The 23,397-nt window shown below is 38.0% G+C and overlaps 1 protein-coding gene across 1 annotated transcript in view; it reads left to right on the plus strand.

Moving 5' to 3' along the window:
- The window catches only part of PRTG (protogenin), a 171,191-nt gene that overhangs the window by 57,211 nt on the left and 90,583 nt on the right, over nt 1-23,397 (plus strand). The window contains exons 3-8 of the mRNA XM_052647366.1: nt 17,052-17,196; nt 18,459-18,592; nt 20,085-20,222; nt 20,480-20,638; nt 21,221-21,380; nt 22,175-22,422. Of these exons, the coding sequence (XP_052503326.1) occupies nt 17,052-17,196; nt 18,459-18,592; nt 20,085-20,222; nt 20,480-20,638; nt 21,221-21,380; nt 22,175-22,422 (984 nt within the window). The remainder of the gene's footprint in view (nt 1-17,051; nt 17,197-18,458; nt 18,593-20,084; nt 20,223-20,479; nt 20,639-21,220; nt 21,381-22,174; nt 22,423-23,397) is intronic.

Raw genomic sequence — 23,397 nt, forward strand, 5'->3', positions numbered from 1 at the left:
TTCAGTTCAGTTCAGTTTAGTCACTCAGTCATGTCTGACTCTTTGCGACCCATGAACCGCAGCACGCCAGGCCTCCCTGTCCATCACCAGCTCCTGGAGTTCACCCAAACCCATGTCCATTGAGTTGGTGATGCCATCTAACCATCTCATCCTTTGTCGTCCCCTTCTCATCCTGCCCTCAGTTCTTCCCAACATCAGGGTCTTTTCAAATGAGTCAGCTCTTTGCATCAGGTGGCCAAAGTATTGGAGCTTCAGCTTCAACATCAGTCCTTCCAATGAACACCCAGGACTGATCTCTTTTAGGATGGACTGGTTGGATCTCCTTGGAGTCCAAGGGACTCTCAAGAGTTTTCTCCAACACCACAGTTCAAAAGCATCAATTCTTCGGCACTCAGCTTTCTTTATAGTCCAACTCTCACATCCATACATGACCGCTGGAAAAACCATAGCCTTGATTAGACGGACCTTTGTGGCCAAAGTAATGGAATATTACTCAGCCATAAAAGGAGCACATTTATGTCAGTTCTGATGAGGTGGATGAACCTAGAACCTATTATACAGAGTGAAGTGATTCAGAAAGAGAAAGATTAATATCGTATTCTAACACATATTACAGAATATAGAAAAATGGTACTGAAGAATTTATTTATAGGGCAACCGTGGAGAAACAGACTTAGAGAATAGACTTATGGACATGGGGAGAGGGGAGGAGAGGGTAAGATGTATGAAAAGAGTAACGTGGAAATTTACACTATCATATGTAAAATAGATAGCCAATGGGAATTTGCTGTATGGGTCAGGTAACTCAAAACAGGAGCTCTGTATCAATCTAGAGGGGTGTGATGGGGAGGGAAATGAGAGGGAGGTTCAAAAGGGAGGGGATATGTGTATACCTATGGCTGATTCATGTTAAGGTTTGATAGAAAACAACAAAATTCTGTAAAGCAATTATCCTTCAATAAAAAGGAATTCTCCAAAGTTACTGTTTGGTAACTTAGAACCATGGAAATAGCAAGAAGTATTGGAACATAACTGCTGGCCACCATACCTTGGTACTTAGGACTCCCCAAGGAGAGGTGGGGCACTGGCAACTGGTACATTCCTTGACCAGTTGAGACTCCAGATCCTCTGGCTGCTGTGCAGTGTCAGAACCACCAGTCTAAATCCTGTGTTCAGGTTCTCACCAACTGAAGTATTTCCTTATTAGTGAAAGAATATTTTAAATGTAATTTACACAAGGAAATTATATTTTCTTACGTTAGGGAATAGTTCCTGAACTTATGAGTTGTCATTTCAGATTGTGTATTCATAACTTTTGGGCTTCCCTGGTGGTTCAGCAGTAAAGAATTCGCTTGCAGTGCAGAAGACGAGGATTCGATCCCTGGGTCAGGAAGAGCCCCTAGAGAAGAAAATGGCAACCTACTCCAATATTCTTGCCTGGGAAATCTGATAGAAGAGCCTGGTGGCTCCAGTCCATGGGGTCTCAAAGAGTCGGACATGACTAAATGACAACAATAATTCACAATTTTTAGTTGGTTTTAAAATCAAAATGTGTTAAGTATTTCATTCATTGCAACTTCCATTCTTTGTAACATGTATTAAGTTATTTCATTCATTGCAACTCAAGAAGCATGAATAGCATGTTAGTTTAATATTATAGTCATACATTTCCATGGTGGAAACATGAATATGTTGCTTTCTGTTCTTCAAATAAAACTTTGAAGAACATTTTCCTCTTAACATGTTTTTTCCTCTTAGCATTTCTGATCCATTTTCTCTGACTATAAATCATAGAAGCAAATGCTTAAGTAGACAGGTGAAGAAGAGGAAATCACAAATAAAATAGGCACTTACATTTATTGTGTTTGCAAGGTTGTTTTTGAGGATGGTGCATGTTTCTTGAGACCTTGTTTCTTGCCTGTTTTATAGAGCTCTGGCCTCTTAACAGCACTGCTTTAATGACTTCTTGTGGGGCTCTCAGTTTATGTTAGCACTGACTGTGGAGGGAAGAAAGAGGTCAGGTTTCACAAGGAGGCTGTAGACTTGTAAAATCATACCCAACTGGCAGAAATGAAGTCTACTTTAAGGAGAAAGCGAGATTTGCATAACACAAGATATTTTGCCATATAAATAAGTGCACGATGTTTTGATGATGCCTAAACAGTTTTTCAAACGTGTGTGTTGGGAGGGTGGGATTCTAACATTCATTTTAAAGGATCTATTCATTTACTCAGTTTAATGCCACAGTTAAAAAGTTAAAATAGAAAAATATTTGCTGAGAAAGTTTGACTATCATGATGTATGATATTTGTGCATGCTTTTCTGAAGTTTCTAAGTTTTGATTCAAATTTTCATGTAATTTATCTTTTTATTGAAAAGTAATTTTTATTCAGATGTTCTTTTTCTTATTGTTTTTCACATTGAAGGAAGGCACTGACTAGGGAGGGAATCAAACATCCATATAGATGATAGCTACCCAAAGAATGATCAGCTCAAAGTACTAAAAAGGCAGATAAAAATTAAGAATGAGGGATCTTTTCTTTGGCTGCACTGCATGTCATGCAGAATCTTAGGTTTCCTGATCAGGAACTGAAAGTTTACCCCCCCTGCAGGAGAAGCTCAAAGTTTTAACCACTGGGCTTCAATGGGAGTTCCAGGATGAACGATTTTATCAGTCAGTGGAGCAGTGGTAGAAAATTTATGCAAATTCCTCTTTCAGTCCATTCACCAAAAAACTTAGTCATGTCTGACTCTTTGTGACTCCGTGGACTGTAGCCCACCAGGCTCCTCTGTCCATGGAGTTCTCCAGGCAAGAATACTGGAGTGGATTGCCATTCCCTCATCCAGGGGATCTTCCTGACCCAGGGGTTGAACTCAGCTTTCTCGCAGTGCAGGCAGTTTCTTTACTGTTGGAGTCACAGATACAAAGTTTATTTTTAAATATAATTACTTTTTAAAAATTATATAATTTTGTAAGAAAAAATAAAAGTACAAAGTACATAATTTATAGAGATCCTCTTGTAATCTAGCCCTTAGTATTTCATCACTGAAGTAGGGGATTTTATCCTCTTTAAATAATTTGTCTATTCACATTAAAAATGAGAAAATTATTTCTATTTCTCTATATATACCTTTATGTAAAAACTACATACTCTGGCTTAGTAGGAAAAAAGAAAAAATTAAATCTTAGAATATATTTACCTTTATTAGGGCTTTAAAATTTATTTTATTGTATAATAACTAGCATCCTTTGTTTGGCTTTAAGTTATCATTCTGGTAGCAAAACCAATGTATTCATAGCAAGATATATTCTGTCCTATGCTTTCATAATATTCCATAATTTTCCTTCATAATATTTATCACAGTATGAAATTGCTATATACTTGAATAGTATATAGACAAAAGTCCATCCAGTCAAAGCTATGGTTTTTCCAGTAGTCATATATGGATGTGAGAGTTGGACCATAAAGAAGGCTAAGTGCAGAAAAATTGATGCTTTTGAACTGTGGTGTTGGAGAAGACTCTTGAGAGTCCCTTGGACTGAAAGGCTATCTAACCAGTCCATCCTAAAGGAAATCAGTCCTGAATATTCATTGGAAGTTGAAGCTCCAATACATTGGCAATCTGATGCAAAGAACTGACTAATTAGAAAAGACCCTCATGCTGGGAAAGAATTGAAGCCAGGAGAAGGGGATGACAGAGAATGAGATGGTTGGATGCCATCACCGACTTGATGGACAAGAGTTTGAGCAAGCTCCAGGAGTTGGTGATGGACAGGGAAGCCTGGCACGCTGCAGTCCATGGGGTTGCAAAGAGTCAGACGTGAATGAGAGACTGAACTGAAGTGAACTGCGTAGTAATTTTAGTTAAATCTTTCTCCATTGTTAGACAAAGATCCCTGAGGGTAGAGCCTTAGTTTTGTTCATCATTGGATCCTTAACATGTTGAACATGTTAGGCACAGAATAAACAACTGTTGATTAATGAATGAATGAATGAATTTAGAAAAGATGGAGTTCAGTTACTCAGTCATGACCAAGTCTTTGCGACCCCATGAATTGCAGGACGCCAGACCTCCCTGTCCATCACCAACTCCTGGAGTTGACTCAGACTCAGGTCCATCAAGTCGGTGATGCCATCCAGCCATCTCATCCTCTGTGGTCCCCTTCTCCTCCTGCCCCTATCCCTCCCAGCATCGGGGTCTTTTCCAGTGAGTCAACTCTTTGCATGAGGTGGCCAAAGTATTGGAATTTCAGCTTTAGCATCAGTCTTTCCAATGAACACCTCGGACCGATATCCTTTAGGATAGACTGGTTGGATCTCCTTGCAGTCCAAGGGACTCTCCAGTCTTCTCTAACACCACAGTTCAAAAGCATCAATTCTTCAGTGCTCTGCTTTCTTCATAGTCCAACTCTCACATCCATACATGACCACTGGACAAACCATAGCCTTGACTAGACAAACCTTTGTTGGCAAAGTAATGTCTCTGCTTTTGAATGTGCTATCTAGGTTGGTCATAACTTTTCTTCCAAGGAGTAAGCGTCTTTTAATTTCATGGCTGCAATCACCATCTGCAGTGATTTTGGAGCCCCCCCCAAAATAAAGTCTGACACTGTTTCTACTGTTTCCCCATCTATTTCCCATGAAGTGATGGGACTGGATGCCATGATCTTCGTTTTCTGAATGTTGAGCTTTAAGCCAACTTTTTCACTCTCCTCTGCAACAAAAACAAGACCGGGAGCTGACTGTGGCTCAGATCATGAACTCCTTATTGCCAAATTCAGACTTAAATTGAAGAAAGTAGGGAAAACCGCTAGACCATTCAGGTATGACCTAAGTCAAATGCCTTATGATTATACAGTGGAAGTGAGAAATAGATTTAAGGGTCTAGATCTGATAGATAGAGTGCCTGATGAACTATGGACTGAGGTTCGTGACATGGTACAGGAGACAGGGATCAAGACCATCCCCATGGAAAAGAAATGCAAAAAAGCAAAATGGCTCCCTGGGGAGGCCTTACAAATAGCTGTGAAAAGAAGACAGGCGAAAAGCAAAGGAGAAATGCAAAGATAGAAGCATCTGAATGCAGAGTTCCAAAGAATAGCAAGAAGAGATAAGAAAGCCTTCTTCAGCGATCGATGCAAAGAAATAGAGGAAAACAACAGAATGGGAAAGACTAAAGATCTCTTCAAGAAAATTAGAGATACCAAGGGAACATTTCATGCAAAGATGGGCTCGATAAAGGACAGAAATGGTATGGACCTAACAGAAGCAGAATATATTAAGAAGAGGTGGCAAGAATACACCGAAGAACTGTCCAAAAAAGATCTTCATGACCCAGATAATCATGATGATGTGATCACTAATCTAGAGCCAGACGTCTTGGAATGTGAAGTCAAGTAGGCCTTAGAAAGCATCACTACGAACAAAGCTAGTGGAGGTGATGGAATTCCAGCTGAGCTGTTTCAAATCCTGAAAGATGATGCTGTGAAAGTGCTGCACTCAATATGCCAGCAAGTTTGGAAAACTCAGCAGTGGCCACAGGACTGGAAAAGGTCAGCTTCCATTCCAAACCAAAGAAAGGCAATGCCAAAGAATGCTCAAACTACCGCACGATTGCACTCCTCTCACATGCTAGTAAAGTAATGCTCAAAATTCTCCAAGCCAGGCTTCAGCAATACGTGAACCATGAACTCCCTGATGTTCAAGCTGGTTTTAGAAAACGCAGAGGAACCAGGGATCAAATTGCCAACATCTGCTGGATCATGGAAAAAGCAAGAGAGTTCCAGAAAAACATCTATTTCTGCTTTATTGACTATGCCAAAGCCTTTGACTGTGTGGATCACAATAAACTGGAAAATTCTGAGAGAGATGGGAATACCAGACCACTGACCTGCCTCTTGGGAAATCTGTATGCAGGCCAGGAAGCAACAGTTAGAACTGGACATGGAACAACAGACTGGTTCCAAATAGGAAAAGGAGTATGTCAAGGCTGTATATTATCACCCTGCTTATTTAACTTATATGCAGAGTACATCATGAGAAACGCTGGACTGGAAGAAACACAAGCTGGAATCAAGATTGCCGGGAGAAATATCAATGACCTCAGATATGCAGATAACACCACCCTTTGGCAGAAAGTGAAAAGGCGCTAAAAAGCCTCTTGATGAAAGTAAAAGAGGAGAGTGAAAAAGTTGGCTTAAAGCTCAACATTCAGAAAACGAAGATCATGGCATCTGGTCCCATCACTTCATGGGAAATAGATGGGGAAACAGTGGAAACAGTGTCAGACTTTATTTTGGGGGGGGCTCCAAAATCACTGCAGATGGTGATTGTAGCCATGAAATTAAAAGACGCTTACTCCTTGGAAGAAAAGTTATGACCAACCTAGATAGCATATTCAAAAGCAGAGACATTACTTTGCCGACCAATGTCCGTCTAGTCAAGGCTATGGTTTTTCCAGTGGTCATGTATGGATGTGAGAGTTGGACTGTGAAGAAGGCTGAGCACCGAAGAATTGATGCGTTTGAACTGTGGTGTTGGAGAAGACTCTTGCAAGTCCCTTGGACTGCAAGGAGATCCAACCAGTCCATTCTGAAGGAGATCAACCCTGGGATTTCTTTGGAAGGAATGATGCTAAAGCTGAAGCTCCAGTACTTTAGACACCTCATGCGAAGAGTTGACTCATTGGAAAAGACTGATGCTGGGAGGGATTGGGGGCAGGAGGAGAAGGGGACGACCGAGGATGAGATGGCTGGGTGGCATCATGGACTCGATGGACGTGAGTCTGAGTGAACTCCGGGAGATGGTGATGGACAGGGATGCCTGGCGTGCTGTGATTTATGGGGTCGCAAAGAGTCGGACACTACTGAGCGACTGAACTGAACTGAACTTACACTTTCATCGAGAGGCTTTTTAGTTCCTCTACACTTTCTACCATAAGGGTGGTATCTGCATATCTGAGGTTATTGATATTTCTCCCGGCAATCTTGATTCCAGCTTGTGCTTCTTCCAGTCCAGCATTTCTCATGATGTACTCTGCATATAAGTTAAATAAGCAGGGTGACAATATACAGCCTTGACGTACTCCTTTTCCTATTTGGAACCAGTCTGTTCTTCCATGTCCAGTTCTAACTGTTGCTTCCTGACCTGCATACAGTTTCTCAAGAGGCAGGTCAGGTGGTCTGGTATTCCCATCTCTCTCAGAATTTTCCACAGTTTATTGTGATCCACACAGTCAAAGGCTTTGGCATAGTCAATAAAGCAGAAATAGATGTTTTTCTGGAACTCTGTTGCTTTTTTGATGATCCACCGGATGTTGGCAATTTGATCTCTGGTTCCTCTGCGTTTTCTAAAACCAGCTTGAACATCTGGAAGTTCACGGTTCACATATTGCTGAAGCCTGGCTTGGAGAATTTTGAGCATTACGTTGCTAGCGTGTGAGATGAGTGTAATTGTGCAGTAGTTTGAGCATTCTTTGGCATTGCCTTTCTTTGGGATTGGAATGAAAACTGACCTTTTCCAGTCCTGTGGCCACTGCTGCATTTTCCAAATTTGCTGGCATATTGAGTGCAGCACTTTCACAGCATCATCTTTCAGGATTTGAAATAGCTCAACTGGAATTCCATCACCTCCACTAGCTTTGTTCGTAGTGATGCTTTCTAAAGACCACTTGACTTCACATTCCAGGATGTCTGGCTCTAGGTTAGTGATCACACCATCATGATGATCTGGGTCGTGAAGATCTTTTTTGTATAGTTCTTCTGTGTATTCTTGTCACCTCTTAATTTCTGCTTCTGTTAGGTCCATACCATTTCTGTCCTTTATTGAGCCCATCTTCGCATGAAATATTCCCGTGGCATCTCTAATTTTCTTGAGATCTCTAGTCTTTGTCTAAAATTGTTCTAAAATAAGTGTGATTGAAACCCTTTTTGGGATTAGGGATGCCGTTAACGTGGCCCGTTATTTTATGAATAATTGCATAATTCAAAGCCTGTCAGCATGGGTTAACTACACATTAAATAAATGGTTTGATTATAAAGATAATGGGCTTGATGTTAACATGTGGTTCATGGAGATTAACTTTTTTATGTCTTAGTAGTAATGTGTATCTTAAAAGCAGAAATATTCACTTTTTAATATAACTATTTTACATTCACTATTTAAATACTGTTGCATGCTTCATAAATAGTTTGGGAGTAATTGGTGCCAAATTAATTCTTTGGGAGGGGGATTAAAAGCTAGCTGACAGATCTCTTTTTGAGAATGTCCCCAGTCAAAAAGAATTAAAAATATACAATTGATATAAAGAAAAATATCAGTTCCTTTCAAAATAGCAAAGATATACACATACATTTAGTTTTTCTAGTAAGTAGGATAAGCTGTTTAAAGATTTAGAAGGAGAGTTTCTAGGACTGTGCTTTTGGACAGCATTTAAAATTGAATGATTTTTTGTGAGTTTGTGTTGTTCATGGTGGTTTTAGCGGTAATGGATGGTCTTATAGGAGTATTTAATAGATGGAAGCCACTTGTGAGTCACTTGCAGCCCATATCAAACACTGGTGAATGTCTGGAGGATGTTTTTGAAAGGGAAAGAGGGAAAGTGAGAGCAGGGAGACCAGATAAGAGACAGTTACAGTGATTCCATTGAGAGATGGTGGGACAGGGCTGGATGTTTAGGGGTTAAATTCAGTGGGAAACAGTGACTGAAGAGTACAGGAGAAGTTGGTTGCTCAGGTGAACTGCTGCACAGTGGTGTAACAGACTGAGGCAGAGATACAGGCTGGGAGGCAAGAAGATGATTTCATTATGGGCATGGTGAGTTTGAAGTATGTTTTGTAAGTTCTAGGTGAAGGTGTCCAGTAGGCAGTAGCAGCCACGATGATCTGAGCATGATGAACTAAGCTGGAGATACGTTTTGGGAACTCTTCAGCAACAGATGGATGTAGTTGAAAACTGAAATTGGGTGTGATCACCCAAGAAGAATATGGAGAGAGAAGAGAACAGAGACTCTTAGAAGGGAGAAGGGCAGGAGGAGGAGTCAGAGAAACAGGAGTGCATAGTGTCATAGATGCTGTTTCAAGAAAATAATAGGGGAAGAAGGCAGATTGAATATGTGAGGCCTCGAATCAGAGAAGGAGAAGGGGAGACAGCTAGAACTGATTAATTTTTAGAGAATTTGATGCCATGGGGAAGAGAGAGAGTGGGTAGCTGCTTGAGGGATTCATGGTGTAAGAGAGGCCTGGAGTTTTGTTCTCTTTGTGTTTTCAGTTTGGAAGGGACTTAATCACTTTTACAAGCTGAAGGGAAAAGTTGGGAGAAGAGTTTAAATATACAGGAGAGAAAAATAAAAACCACAAATATATCGGATTCCCAGAGGCGAGGGCAGAGGATGGGATTGTCATGCAGGTGATGATGATGTTCAGTCGCTCAGTGGTGTCCAACTCTTTGAGACCCCATGGACTGCAGCATGCCAGGCTTCCTTGTTCACCATCTCCTGGGGCTTGCTTAAGCTCATGTCTGTTGAGTCGGTGATGCCATCCAACCATGTCATCCTCTGTCATCCCTTTCTCCTCCTGCCTTCAATCTTTCCTGGCATCAAGGTCTTTCCTAAAATGAGTCAGCTCTTCGAATAGGTGGCCAAGTATTGGAGCTTCATTCAGCTTCAGCAGGTCCTTCCAATGAATATTCAGGGTTGATTTCCTTTAGATGGATTGGTTTGATTTCCTTGCAGTCCAAGGGACTCTCAAGAGTCTTTTCCAACACGACAGTTCAAAATCATCAATTCTTTGGCACTCAGCCTTCTTTATGGTCCAACTCTTGGATCTGTACATGACTACTGGGAAAACCATATCTCTGATTGTTTGGTGCCCAGATGGAGGAGTTGCAGAGAGAAAAGGGGAACTTATTTTTATGATTAAGTCACATTTGCCTCTTTCTGTTCAATCTGAGAGGTACTGATGAAAGTCCCAGGGAATATCTGGCTTGGTTTTCTCCAGGCAAAATCTATTTTGCCAGCAAGTTGGTTCAAAAGAGACCAAGAAGTTAGACATGTTAAGTATAAAGATGTTTTTGAGGATTAAAAAATAAAGCCTTTATTCAGTACTTGTTTCGTAACTTGTTGCAAACCAGAGTGAGATCAAGAAATGCTGTTACTTGATGGATATATTAACTAACCTTATTATGGTAATCATTTCCAATGTATCAGACCTCCAGCTTACACAATGTTGTATACCTTAAACTTATGCAATGCTGTTCATCAGTTGTATCTCAATAAAGCTGGGGGTAGGAGGGGAAAAAAAACTCCCTTAAAGATTGCCTAGGGCTAGGGGATGGGAAGATTAGGGATTTATAACTGAAGGATATAAAATTTTGAAGTGAGGAAAATATTCTAAAATTGATTTGGGGGATGGTCATGGACTTTGTGAATACACTAAAACCCATTGAATTGTATACTTTAAATAGGTGAATTTAAATTGAATTTTACAGTTTAGATGGGTATAAATCACATGCGGTTTGAATTATAGCTCAGTAAACCTGTCCCCACCCCCCCACCCCCCACATACACTGCCAAAAATAAACAAATACCCTTGCTGTGTTACAGGATACATCCATTTAACTTTTAGTTCTCACACTTCTGAAACTCCAAAATTCTAGCCCATTTGACCTAAAGTCAAAGTTACTTTGGTTTTTATAGTAAAAAAAGCTTAGGGATTTCATAGACATATATCTGGGAAAGAAAGGGAATTGTTCAAAGAAAAGGTGGTTTGGAGGCCCATATTGTTTGATTCGTTAGATGGGATTCAGATAAAAAACACTCAGTTGCCTAAGTGGCTGGAGGGAAATTACTCAGAGCAACAGAGTGACTATTTTTATTCTTAGTAATCACAACACCGATAAAAAGTTTTATAGATAGCCCTACTATATTGACTTACTTAATTTTTATAAAAATCCTTTAATAGAGGAAGTATAAATTTTTGTCTCCAAAAAATGATGCCACTAAAGTATCAGCGATTGTTTAGAATTAGAGCACGCAAAATAATAAGCAGAGTTCAGTTGAGTTCAGTTGAGTCGCTCAGTCGTGTACAACTCTTTGCGACCCCATGAATCACAGCACGCCAGGCCTCCCTGTCCATCACCAACTCCTGGAGTTCACTCAAACTCATGTCCATCGAGTCGGTGATGCCATCCAGCCATCTCATCCTCTGCTGTCTCCTTCTCCTCCTGCCCCCAATCCCTCCCAGCATCGGAGTCTTTTCCAGTGAGTCAACTCTTTGCATGAGGTTGCCAAAGTACTGGAGTTTCAGCTTTAGCATCAGTCCTTCCAGTGACTATTCAGGACTGATTTCCTTTAGGATAGACTGGTTGGATCTCCTTGCAGTCCAAGGGACTCTTAAGAGTCTTCTCCGACACCACAGTTCAAAAGCGTCAGTTGTTTGGCACTCAGCTTTCTTTATAGTCCAACTCTCACATCCATACATGACTACTGAGAAAACCATAGGTTTGACTAGATGGACCTTTGTTGGTAAAGTAATATCTTTGCTATTTAATATGCTGTCTAGGTTGGTCATAGCTTTTCTTCCAAGGATCAAGCGTCTTTTAATTTCATGGCTGCAGTCACCATCTGCAGTGATTTTGGATCCAAAGAAAATAAAGTCACTTACTGTTTCCATTGTTTACCCATCATTTGCCATGAAATGATGGGACCAGATGCCATGATCTAAGTTTTTTGAATGTTGAGCTTTAAGCCAACTTTTTCACTCTCCTCTTTTACTTTTATCAAAGGCTCTTTACTTTCTGCCATAAGGGTGGTGTCATCTGCATATCTGGGGTTATTGATATTTCTCCCAGCAATCTTGATTCCAGCTTGTGCTTCATCCAGCCCAATGTTTCTCATGATGTACTCTGCATATAAGTTAAATAAGCAGGGTGACAGTACACAGCCTTGAGGTACTCCTTTTCCTATTTGAAACCAATCTTGTTCCATGTCTAGTTCTAACTGTTGCTTCTTGACCTGCATACAAATTTCTCAGGAGTCAAGTAAGATCGTCTGGTATTCCCATCTCTTAAAGAACTTTCCAACGTTTGTTGTGATCCACACAGTCAAAGGTTTTGGCATAGTCAATAAAGCAGAAGTAGATGTTTTTCCTGGAACTGTTTTGCTTTTTTGGTGATCCAGCAGATGTTGGCAATTTGATCTCTGATTCTTCTGCCTTTTCTTAATCCAGCTTGAACATCTGGAAGTTCTTGGTTAATGTACTGTTGAAGCCTGGCTTGGATAATTTTGAGCATTACTTTGCTAGCATGTGAGATGAGTGCAATTGTGCTGTAGTTTGAGCATTCTTTGGCATTACTGTTCTCTGGTATTGGAATGAAAACTGCCCTTTTCCAGGCCTGTGGCCACTGCTGAGTTTTCCAGATTTGCTGGCATATTGAATGCAGCACTTTCATAGCATCATCTTTTAGGATTTGAAATATCTCAACTGGAATTCCATCACGTTCACTAGTTTTGTTTGTAGTGATGCTTCGTAAGGCCTACTTGTCTTCACATTCCAGGATATATGGCTCTAGGTGGGTATTCATACCATTGTGGTTATCTGGGTCTTAAGATCTTTTTTGTATAATTCTACCGTGTATTCTTCCCACCTTTTGTTAATATCTTCTGCTTCTGTTAGGTCCATACTGTTTCTGTCGTTTATTGTGCACATCTTTGCATGGAATGTTCCCTTGGCATCTATAGTTTCTTGAAGAGATCTTTAGTCTTTCCCATTCTGTTTTTTTTTTTTCTTTTTTTTTTGCAGTGATCGCTGATGAAGGCTTTATCTCTTCTTGCTGGTTTTTGGAACTCTGCCTTCAGATGGGTATATTTTTCCTTTTCTCCTTTGCCTTTAGCCTCTCTCTCAGGTACTTGTAAGGCTTCCTCACACAACCATTTTGCCGTTGTTTTTCTTGGGGATGATCTTGATCACTGCCTCCTGTACAATGTTACAAACCTCTGTCTATAGTTCTTCAGGCACTCTCTCCATCAGATCTAATCCCTTGAATCTGTTTGTCACTTCCGCTGTATAATCATAAGGGATTTGATTAGGTCATGCTTGGATGGTATGGTGGTTTTTCCTACCTTCTTCAATTTAATCAAAATTTTGCAATAAGGAGTTCATGATCTGAGCCATAGTCAGCTCCCAGTCTTGTTTTTGCTGATGGTATAGAGCTTCTCCATCTTCAGCTGCAAAGAATATAATCAATCTGATATCCCTATTGGCCGTGTGTAGAGTCATCTCTTGTGTTGTTGGAAGAGAGTGTTTGCTATGACCAGTGTGTTCTCTTGGTAAAACTGTTAGCCTTTGGCCTACTTTATTTTGTACTCTTAAGGCCAAACTTACCTGTTACTCCAGGTATCTCTTGACTTCCTACTTTTGCATTCCAGTCCCCTGTAATGGAAAGGACATTTTTTTGGTGTCAGTTCTAGAAGATTTTCTAGGTCATCATAGAACCATTTAACTTCAGCTTCTTCGGCCTTAGTGTTTTGGTATAGACTTGGATTACTGTGATATTGAATGGTTTGCCTTGGAAATAAACCGAGACCATTATGTCATTTTTGAGATTGCACCCAAGTATTGCATTTCAGACTCTTTGTTGACTATAATGGCTACTCCATTTTTTCTAAGGGATTCTTGCCCACAGTAGTATATATAATGGTCATCTGAGTTACATTCACCCATTCCAGTCCATTTTAGTTCACTGATTTCCTAGAATGTCAATGTTCACTCTTGCCACCTCTTGTTTGACCACTTCCAATTTGCCTTGATTCATGGACCAAACATTCCAGGTTCCTACGCAATACTGTTCTTTACGGCATCGGACTTTACTTCCATCACCCATCACATCCACAACTGGGCATTGTTTTTGCTTTGGCTCCATCTCTTCGTTCTTTCTGGAGTTATTTCTCCACTCTTCTCCAGTAGCCTATTGGGCACTTACTGAGTGGGGGAGTTCATCTTTCAGTGTCATATCTTTTGGCCTTTTTATACTGTTCATAGGGTTCTCAAGGCAACAATATTGAAGTGGTTTGCCTTCCCTTCTCCAGTGGACCACGTTTTGTCAGAACTCTCCACCATGACCCATCTGTCTTGGGTTAGAATTAGAGAACATTTTAAAATGTTCACTTTAATCCAACAGGTTTTGTTTTAGTGCCAAGTCTGTACCATTCGTTGACTTAAGGGATCCTGCAAAGTTATGACCCACTACTTGTCCTTATTGAACTCAGAATATGGAATGGGAGACAGTTTTGTGAATATGTGACAATAATACTGTGGGATAAAAGTAGCAATAAAGGTCTTCATTCTACAGGAGTTTTATAGAAGAAAAAAGTCAGGAACAGCTTCCCAAAGGGTAAGACAAGAGAACTAGGTTTTAAATGATAATAGGATTTCATCATGTAGACACAGGGGTCTATAATATCTGAAAGAGAAGGAAAGCTTATATATTGTTCAGAAATGTGAAATACAGTATATTCAGAGAATCATAAATAGTTCAGTGTCTGTGAGACATAATTTCAGGTGGTTGAATGCAAAGTGATAGAGTTTTATAGGGACTAAATAATTCATCAGTAACACAAATCAAATTTGTTTTTTATGACCATCACTCTCGAAGGTAACTCTGATATCAAGACAGATCTCACCTAAAGACACTCCTTCAAGACTTCCAGGCAGTTGGTGATAAGGACCTGAATCACAGAGAGAGTCTAATGTTCTTGAATAGTGATCCTTAAACATTTTAGTCTCACTCTTTATATGCTTAAATCTTGAGGACTCCAAAGAGCTTTTGTTTAGGTAGGTTATTTAATAATACTTTATTATTAGAAATTAAAACTGAGAAACTTAAAAAATATTTATTTTGAAAACACTGATGAATTACATATTAAGATAGCACATTTAATGAAAAATAACTATTTTCCAAAAAATTTTAGTAAGATGAGTGACACTGTTTTACATTTGTCCAAATCTTTTAAATTAGCTTAGTAGAAGACAGTTGGATTCTCACAGTGAATTAGGTTTGTTGCTTTATATCACCCATCATGTAGCTTCTGGAAGCACTCTATACTCAAGAGAAATGAAGGTAAAAAAGGCAAAGGATGATTATCATAAAAATGCTTTTAACCTTCTGAGTCTACTGACAACAGCAGTTTGAAACTGCTGTTTTGAAGTAGTAAGAATTTTTTGTTACATACACAAAATATTAATTTACTCCCACTCCATCCTTTTTGGAAGGAGATATTCCTAAGAGTATTTTCATTATTACTCACTGACTTTGTTCTATAGCTCTAAAGGCCCATGATCCATTTACAGATTAATGAAGTCACGTCCAAAGCAGAATTTGTTAGTCTTCTGTAACCTCTTACACTTCCCAGTGCAATGAGGCATAAGTCATCCAGCCCTTATTACTTCTATATTTCTTCATAATTTCTCATTTTGTTGAAAATTGTATATATGCATATTTATTTTTTGAACTGGGGTTTGAGGATGGAGAGTGAGACTATTATTGTGGCCCTTTCTTTATATCCTGGAAGACTTAGCAGAGGAAAGGCAAGCTACACTATTACCTGGAGTCTGGGCTCCATCAAAATGTAAAACTTGGAGGCTTGTCTACAAGAGTAAAGAAGAATTATCTCTAGAAAATAGCAGCATTTCAAGACTTAAGTCTGAAAATAGTCTCTTGAATCTGTGTGCGTTTATTTTTCAGACACATCATTTGTCTTCACTTTTTCCACTCTCATTCTCCTCCATCAATACCAACCCCATTTTATTCCAAACATGGAATGACATATTTGTGTCCAATAAAAACCAAGTCTGTTTTCATTACAATATCTGCAGAATCTCTCTGTTCTCACTGCCGCCACCCGGTTCTGTCATTTTTATTTAAACAGCCTGTTGGTCTTTTGACTTAAGGCTCTTTTTCTTCAATCCATCCTAATAGTACCTGATTAATTTTCCCACACACTACTGTTACCATGATACTCCTTTGCTTGAAGCTTTTCAGTGATGCCTTATTTTGTACCATGGTACAAATCTGTTTTATCTCTACTCTCCTTCCACTCTGCCATGAACCTTTAATCTGATTTATTCTACAGTAGTTAATCCTGGCTGTTGCCTCACAATCCTGTGAACACAGGCTGTACATTTCTTACTTCTGTTCTTGCCTTCATGTTACTCCTTTCATCTGTAATGTCTTGTTTTTCTCCTTCCATTGAAACCCAATGGGTTCTTCAAAACCCAATTTAAAACCAGCCCTTGTTGGGACTTCTTTGATGGAACAGTGGATGATAATCCTTCTGCCATGTTGGAGACACAAGTTTGATCCCTGGTCAGGGAATATCCCACATGCCACAGATCAGCTAAGCCCATGCATTGCAGCTGTTGAGCCTGTTCTCTAGAGCCCAAAGCCGCAACTACTGAGCCCATTTGCTGCAATTAAGTACTGAAGCCCACGCACCCTAGAGCCTGTACTCTGCAACTAGAGAAGCCATCGCAATGAGAAGCCTACGCACCTCAGCAAAGAGTAGTCCCCACCTGCCACAACTAGAGAAAAGCCTGCACAAAAGCAACCAAGACCCAATACAGCCAAAATAATAGTAACAATAATAATAATTTAAAAAAATCCTTGTGAAAGGTTTTTACCTGACTAGTCTGTCTTTACTGATTTCCCTGTCCTCTGAAATACACTAGTATTTGAGATTTGTACTGCACAGCTTAATATATCATTATCTGCCATTAATAATTGTTGTTTTTTGTTTCAGTTACATTCATTTTTTTCTGAAATCTAAGATTCTTGAGAATTTCATTTTGGGAAAGACTAAACTCCTTTAGCAGGGTAACTGCCCCGTGGTTTTTCTAAAGTTATCTTTTTATTTCTCTTTGTGCTTGTTATGTTCAGTTGGCCTTATGTCTGAGCAGAAGTTCAAGTTTGATAAGTAATATCTAGCGTAATTTTATTTCCAAGCATTATATAATAGTGCATATACTTATTCTGAATGTGAAAAACTTTATCTTATAGCTATTTCTGCATTTGAAGTTCAGCCAATTTCTATTGAGGTCCAAGAAGGTGGAGTTGCTAGATTTGCATGCAAGATTTCATCAAACCCCCCTGCGGCCATAACATGGGAATTAAATCGGACAACTCTATCTGTAACTATGGACAGGTAAATGCAGCTTTTGTCTTTGAAGATGATACAGAAGGACCAAAGATTTCATCATAAAACCGTATATGGAGAAAGATCATGGTGAAACTCATTTTTGTTTATGATAGCCATAACTAATTTCTTAAAGTGAAGTCTCTTAGTCATGTCTGACTCTTTGCGACCCCATGGACTGTAGCCTACCAGGCTCCTCCGTCCTTGGGATTCTCCAGGCAAGAGTACTGGAGTGGGTTGCCATTTCCTTCTCCAGGGGATCTTCCCAATCCAGGGATCGAACCCAGGTCTCCTGCATTGTAGGCAGATGCTTTAAGACATCTCAAACTTAGGCAAAGAATTAGATTATCAGTCTCTGGTATATGGGACATAGTTCCTGGCATCTTGGTTCAGATCAGAATTCAGATTCTCTTAGTGCTTTGTTCTTTTCCTCAAACATCTTTTCCAACCATGGGACCCCCTGGGCACCTGGATTGCAGCCCAAGAATTTAGGAAACTAAATTACACTTTGACTACTGAGAATAGCAATGCTATTTTAAAGGTTTAAGGGTTTCCCATATATACAATAATGGTTGCCCACTTGCTTAGCAGCCCCCTCTACACTACACACCACACACACACACACACACACACACACACACACACACACACACAAAGTCACGTGCATGCATGCATGCATGCATGCATACATATACCTAGTGCTCTGAGGTGGTTAGAGTTTAGGGGTCAGGAACTTGGCAGCAACTTCAAAAGTTTGGTTCCTGTCCTAATGAATAGCAATATTTCTTAGCAGGCTCAAATTGCTTGCTGAAATGGTAAAGAGCACTAAGATGGACAAACTTATTCAAGGAAGAGCTTTAAAAAAACTTTACATTCAGATAAATCTTGACGAATACCTAGATACTAACAGGCAAAAAGTCGGGAATTTGGAAAAAAAAATCATACTAAGCTTTAGATTGTAAGTTCTAAATGTACTAAGTACTAAAAGTACTAATCATACTAAGCTCTAAATGTAAGTTATCATGTCAAGTGAGATTCTATGTAAAATTACACCAATAGATTTCACAAGTCAAATACAACATAATTACTTGCGTTTTACAGAGTTATAGCCCAAATGAAAACAACTGAATCAAGCTGATATTTTAGTCTTGAAAGTATTGCATCTGGCATTTTTAAAAGATTGAGTATATTAATTTTTACCATAGGATAAATGTTAAAATAGAATATAAAATCTACTACAAAGAGTTTAATCATGTTTCTTCTAGTGACAGGATAACTGCCCTGCCAACAGGAGTACTGCAGATATATGATGTTGACCAAAGGGATGCTGGAAATTACCGTTGCGTTGCTGCTACTATAGCCCACAGACGTAAAAGTATGGAGGCCTCTCTCACAGTGATTCCAGGTACCACATAGAAGTTTATTTTCAAGTTTTAATTGGCCCAGGTATTAATTTTCCTTCTCTGGTTATAATAGTATGCTCTAAAGTAGTACTTCAATTTCATTTAAATTTATTGTAATCTAGTTGGAAAATGATAATTTTTATATATTTAAGCAACCTTCTTCCTCTAACTTGTTTTATACATTAATATCAACGTCTTTAAGAAAGACTGAATTTTTGTTTTTAAATACTTTTGTTTTTAAAATATAAAATGCAGAAAGGCTCAAAAAAGAGTAATAATCATCTAGTTCTACCAGAATTTTCCATTGTCAATAAAAATATATTTGTTTCCAGTTTGGGTTTTTCTGTCTGTTGTTATAGGAAAAATTATCATTTGTAGAAATATTGCATGCTCTATTATAAAGAGTAATGTCTATGAAAGTAAAATACTTTTTTTTTACATTAAACAATGTGAAAAGTACAAAGATATGTTTTAAAATGTCCCTAGTCCATATCCAGAGGTGATCATTGTAACACTAAGTGTATATAATTTCATGTATTTTGTCGTACATGAATATAGTTAGAAGGGAAACTAGCTAGAGAGATGAATATGAAGAAATGTGTTTTATTAAAATGGAATTATACACAGATGCTAGTTTTTTATTTTTAAATAATTAAATTTACTTGGATGTTGTGGGAAAAAAACCTGTCCTAAAGATGCTGTTGAACTTCACATGAATGTTTACTCTTCACGAGAGATATTACTTCCTAAAAGATCCTTTAAGATTAAAAAATTTTTTAAAAAAACATCAAAACTTAAATTAAATTTTTAATGCCATATTTTAATTTTAGGTGGTATCTATTAGCTTCTTGGTATGAAGCATAAAGACAAAAGCACTCTCTCACTTCTTCTTTCTCCCCACTGTCACATTAATTCCTAACAAGATTAGTGAAAGTGTTAAATCAGTGTTTGAACCTCAATTAAAAGTGGTTAATACGGAAACAACCAAAGTGTCCATCAACCAATGAATGAATAAATAAGATGTATCTCATCCATTTGATTAATTATTTAATCTATTATTATCATTCAATAAAAAGAAATGAAGTAGTGGTACATGGTACAGCTTAAATGAACCTTAATGTTTAAATGAAAAGAAGCCAGTTCCGAAAGACCATATAAGATGTGATTCCTTTTTTATTAAATATCTGGAATAGGCAAACCCAGAGATGGAAAGTAGATCAGTGATGGTCAGCCTGTGGAGAGCTTTGAGAGTGACTGCTGATAGAATGGAATTTGTTTTTGGGGTAATGAAAATGCTTTATAATTGGTTATGGTAATAATTGTACAACTCCAAAAGTACTAAACGCAGTTGAATTGTACTTCAAATGGGTGAGTTATATCTTAATTTAGTTGTTTTAGAAAAGGAAAAAAAGTGACTTCAGAATAGATATTTTAATTCATTTATTATATCTTATTTATAATATTTTCGCATCTCCTGCCTTTTCCTTCTTAAAGGTAAGGAGTCTAAGTCCTTCCACACACCAACCATTGTAGCAGGTCCACAAAACGTAACAACATCCCTTCATCAGACTGTTGTTTTAGAATGTGTGGCCACGGGAAATCCCAAACCAATCATTTCTTGGAGCCGTCTTGGTAAGTCTTCTGAGGAAAAAAAAGTCTTTTCCTTCAACTTTGTTCATACTAGTGAAATTGATAACATGTTTATATACAACACACATGTTTGGCAGTTACATGGCTTTTAACTTTCTGGCATTACAGAGTGTATATGAAAGGTTTTAGTATAGAAAATTTTAGACCTTTTGTGATAATGATTGTTTGGATAGTGATCTTCTGTCAAATTTTAGATCATATATTACATTGTTTTAACTCAAGTATTCTCTTTGAAATAGATCACAAGTCCATTGATGTCTTTAATACTCGGGTACTTGGAAATGGTAACCTTATGATATCTGACATCAGACTGCAACATGCTGGAGTGTATGTTTGTCGGGCCACTACCCCAGGCACACGCAACTTTACAGTTGCCATGGCAACTTTAACTGTATTGGGTATGTTTCCTTTCTTTCTGCAATTAGGAGAATCTTACATTTTAACATTTGCTGTTTTACCTCATAGCTTACTTCCACTTTTCTTTAATTATGTAGCATTTGTGTGAAAGTTGATTGAAATATTATAATCCAGTAATGAATTTTAGGAGGAAATCAAAGCCTTGTGTTAAAATATGACTAGAATCACTCTGAAGTGTTCATCATGTTTGCTTTTATAACATCATGGTCCTTCTTAGTTAAGCTTCCCTTTTATCTCCTCATCCACCTACAAATTCATATACACATTGACCAGTCTACAATTTTAATCTATTGTCTGTGCACATTAGGATCATGGCACACATATTTTTAGTGTGTTTGTATGTTTGATGTCGATGGGGAAAGCCTGTGGGAAGTGGACATCTAACTGAGCAATGCAGAGGAAAGGCATCCAGAGAGAGAGATTTTAATAGATGTAGAGTGCAGGCAAGAAGCTTAGAATGTCAGATATTTTCAGGGATGGGACTTGTATCATTTGCTGTTCTCTTCCTTGACTGTTTGATTTGAGTTTGTACCACAAAAATATTTTCTTTTTTTTTTTAATAGCTCCTCCTTCATTTGTCGAATGGCCAGAAAGTTTAACGAGGCCTCGAGCTGGTACTGCTCGATTTGTATGCCAGGCAGAAGGAATACCCTCACCCAAAATGTCATGGTTGAAAAATGGGAGGAAGATACATTCAAATGGTAGAATTAAAATGTACAACAGGTGGGCTAAGTCACTTTGCTACTATTTTAGATAAAACATAATGATTTAGTAATTCTTATGTGAAATGGTTATAATTATAATATCAAACACCTAAATTGGTATTTTAAACTGAAGTAACAATAAGAAACTAACTTAAAGCTATAATATCAGCATGCCAGAATCCTTTTGTGTTTTATATGTGGATCATGGTGGATTATAATAAAAGTTGGAATGGTTCTCCACACCTGGCTTCTGGTCCTGATAAGCCACCAGCTAAGTTTTTAGCAGCATGTAAACCTTTTGGAGTCTCAGTTCCTTGCTTCATAAAGTGAAGAATTGAGAAGGAAATAATTAAGTCTCTAAGCATTCCTCCATAGTTCAAACTTAATGATTTTAAGAATTCATTTTTATTACTGTAAATAGGAATCTTCTTGTACCATGCTCATATGTTGAACAAAACTTCTGAACATTTTTATTGACCTGAATTTTATGTAACATTGCAACATTATAGAAATTAGATGCTATTAATGATTAATGTTAATATACTTAATATACTTCCTTAATAAAAGCCAAATTTAAAAAAGATGAAGCTGTCACCTCAAGCCAAAAGGATTTGGATATCACACATACTTATTAATATAGACTCAAAAAATAAGAGTAATTTTAAACAATTCATATAGGTTTTTCCTTAGTAGGGCTGGTTACACAGGTTGCTCTTAGTAACTTGTTATTTAAAGTTTCGAGTGCACTTAGCATAACTTTATCTTTATGTCATCCTTAGACGTTTCACTGAAATAATTTTTTTCTTCCTTCAGTAAATTGGTAATTAACCAGATTATTCCTGAAGATGATGCTATTTATCAGTGCATGGCTGAGAACAGCCAAGGATCAATTTTATCTAGAGCCAGACTGACTGTAGTAATGTCAGAAGACAGACCCAGTGCTCCTTATAACGTGCATGCTGAAACCATGTCGAGTTCAGCCATCCTTTTAGCTTGGGAGAGGCCACTTTACAATTCAGACAAAGTCATCGCTTATTCTGTACACTACATGAAAGCAGAAGGTAAGCAATTTGAGAAGTGTTTATTTTTAAGTGCTACTTACTGTCACGGCTTTGTTTTCAATATAAATGATGTTTTACATAATCCACAAAATATTTTTGAAGTTCTGTGGCATTTACCTCTTTTAATAAAAATAATTACTATATGATCTGTGTATCAGTTTTTTGCTAAATTTTGTATTGTTGTATACTTTATGTGTATGCATGCCTGCTCAATCCCTTTAGTCCCGTTTGACTCTTTGCAACCCTCTGGACTGTATAGCCTGCCAGGCTCCTCTGTTCATGGGATTCTCCAGGCAAGAATATTGGAGTGGATTCTTTATGTGTTTAAGTATAGTTTAAGATTTTTCTGTTTAGAAATAAGTACCATCTTTGCCTGCTCAGAAGTTAGAGTGGTGTACTTTATGAATTTTATTTCAGCCAAGGTATCAATTCCTTAAGACTTAGTATACCAATTTAAGTACGCAATCACATAGGAACAATGGTGTAACTACTTAATAAGGTGAACTCTAGTCACTATAGCATGTTATTTTCCAGGGGGAAAGTAAACATTTTCAAGTTCCCCATAATATGATTTTGTATATTTTGAATGTTTTCTGAAATCTCATAGAACTCTTTAAAAATTGAGCAGGACACTCTTTATTGATATCTCATTTATTATATAAAAGTAGAAATCAAATCTGTCTTAAAATTTTTATTCAGTTCCATATCTGGGATCCTTTTTGTCCTCATATTTTCTTTTAGCAAAAAATGTAGAGGAAATGGAAAAACTAGTTATAAATCCTAGAGATTTCACTATTGATTTCTCATGGAAACCTTAGGAGAGGTTTACAGATTTTAGTTGTTTACACAGTCTGCTTTTTATACAATAGACATTCCAAACAAATTTCAAAGAATAGTGCTCTAATAAAATTGTCTGTAGAAACAGGTGGTTTGTTGTTGTTTGTTTTTTGTATTTTGAAGTAGTATTTTGAATTT

The sequence above is a fragment of the Budorcas taxicolor genome, chromosome 10, assembly GCF_023091745.1.
Source record: "Budorcas taxicolor isolate Tak-1 chromosome 10, Takin1.1, whole genome shotgun sequence".
Classification (NCBI taxonomy): Eukaryota; Metazoa; Chordata; class Mammalia; order Artiodactyla; family Bovidae; genus Budorcas; species Budorcas taxicolor.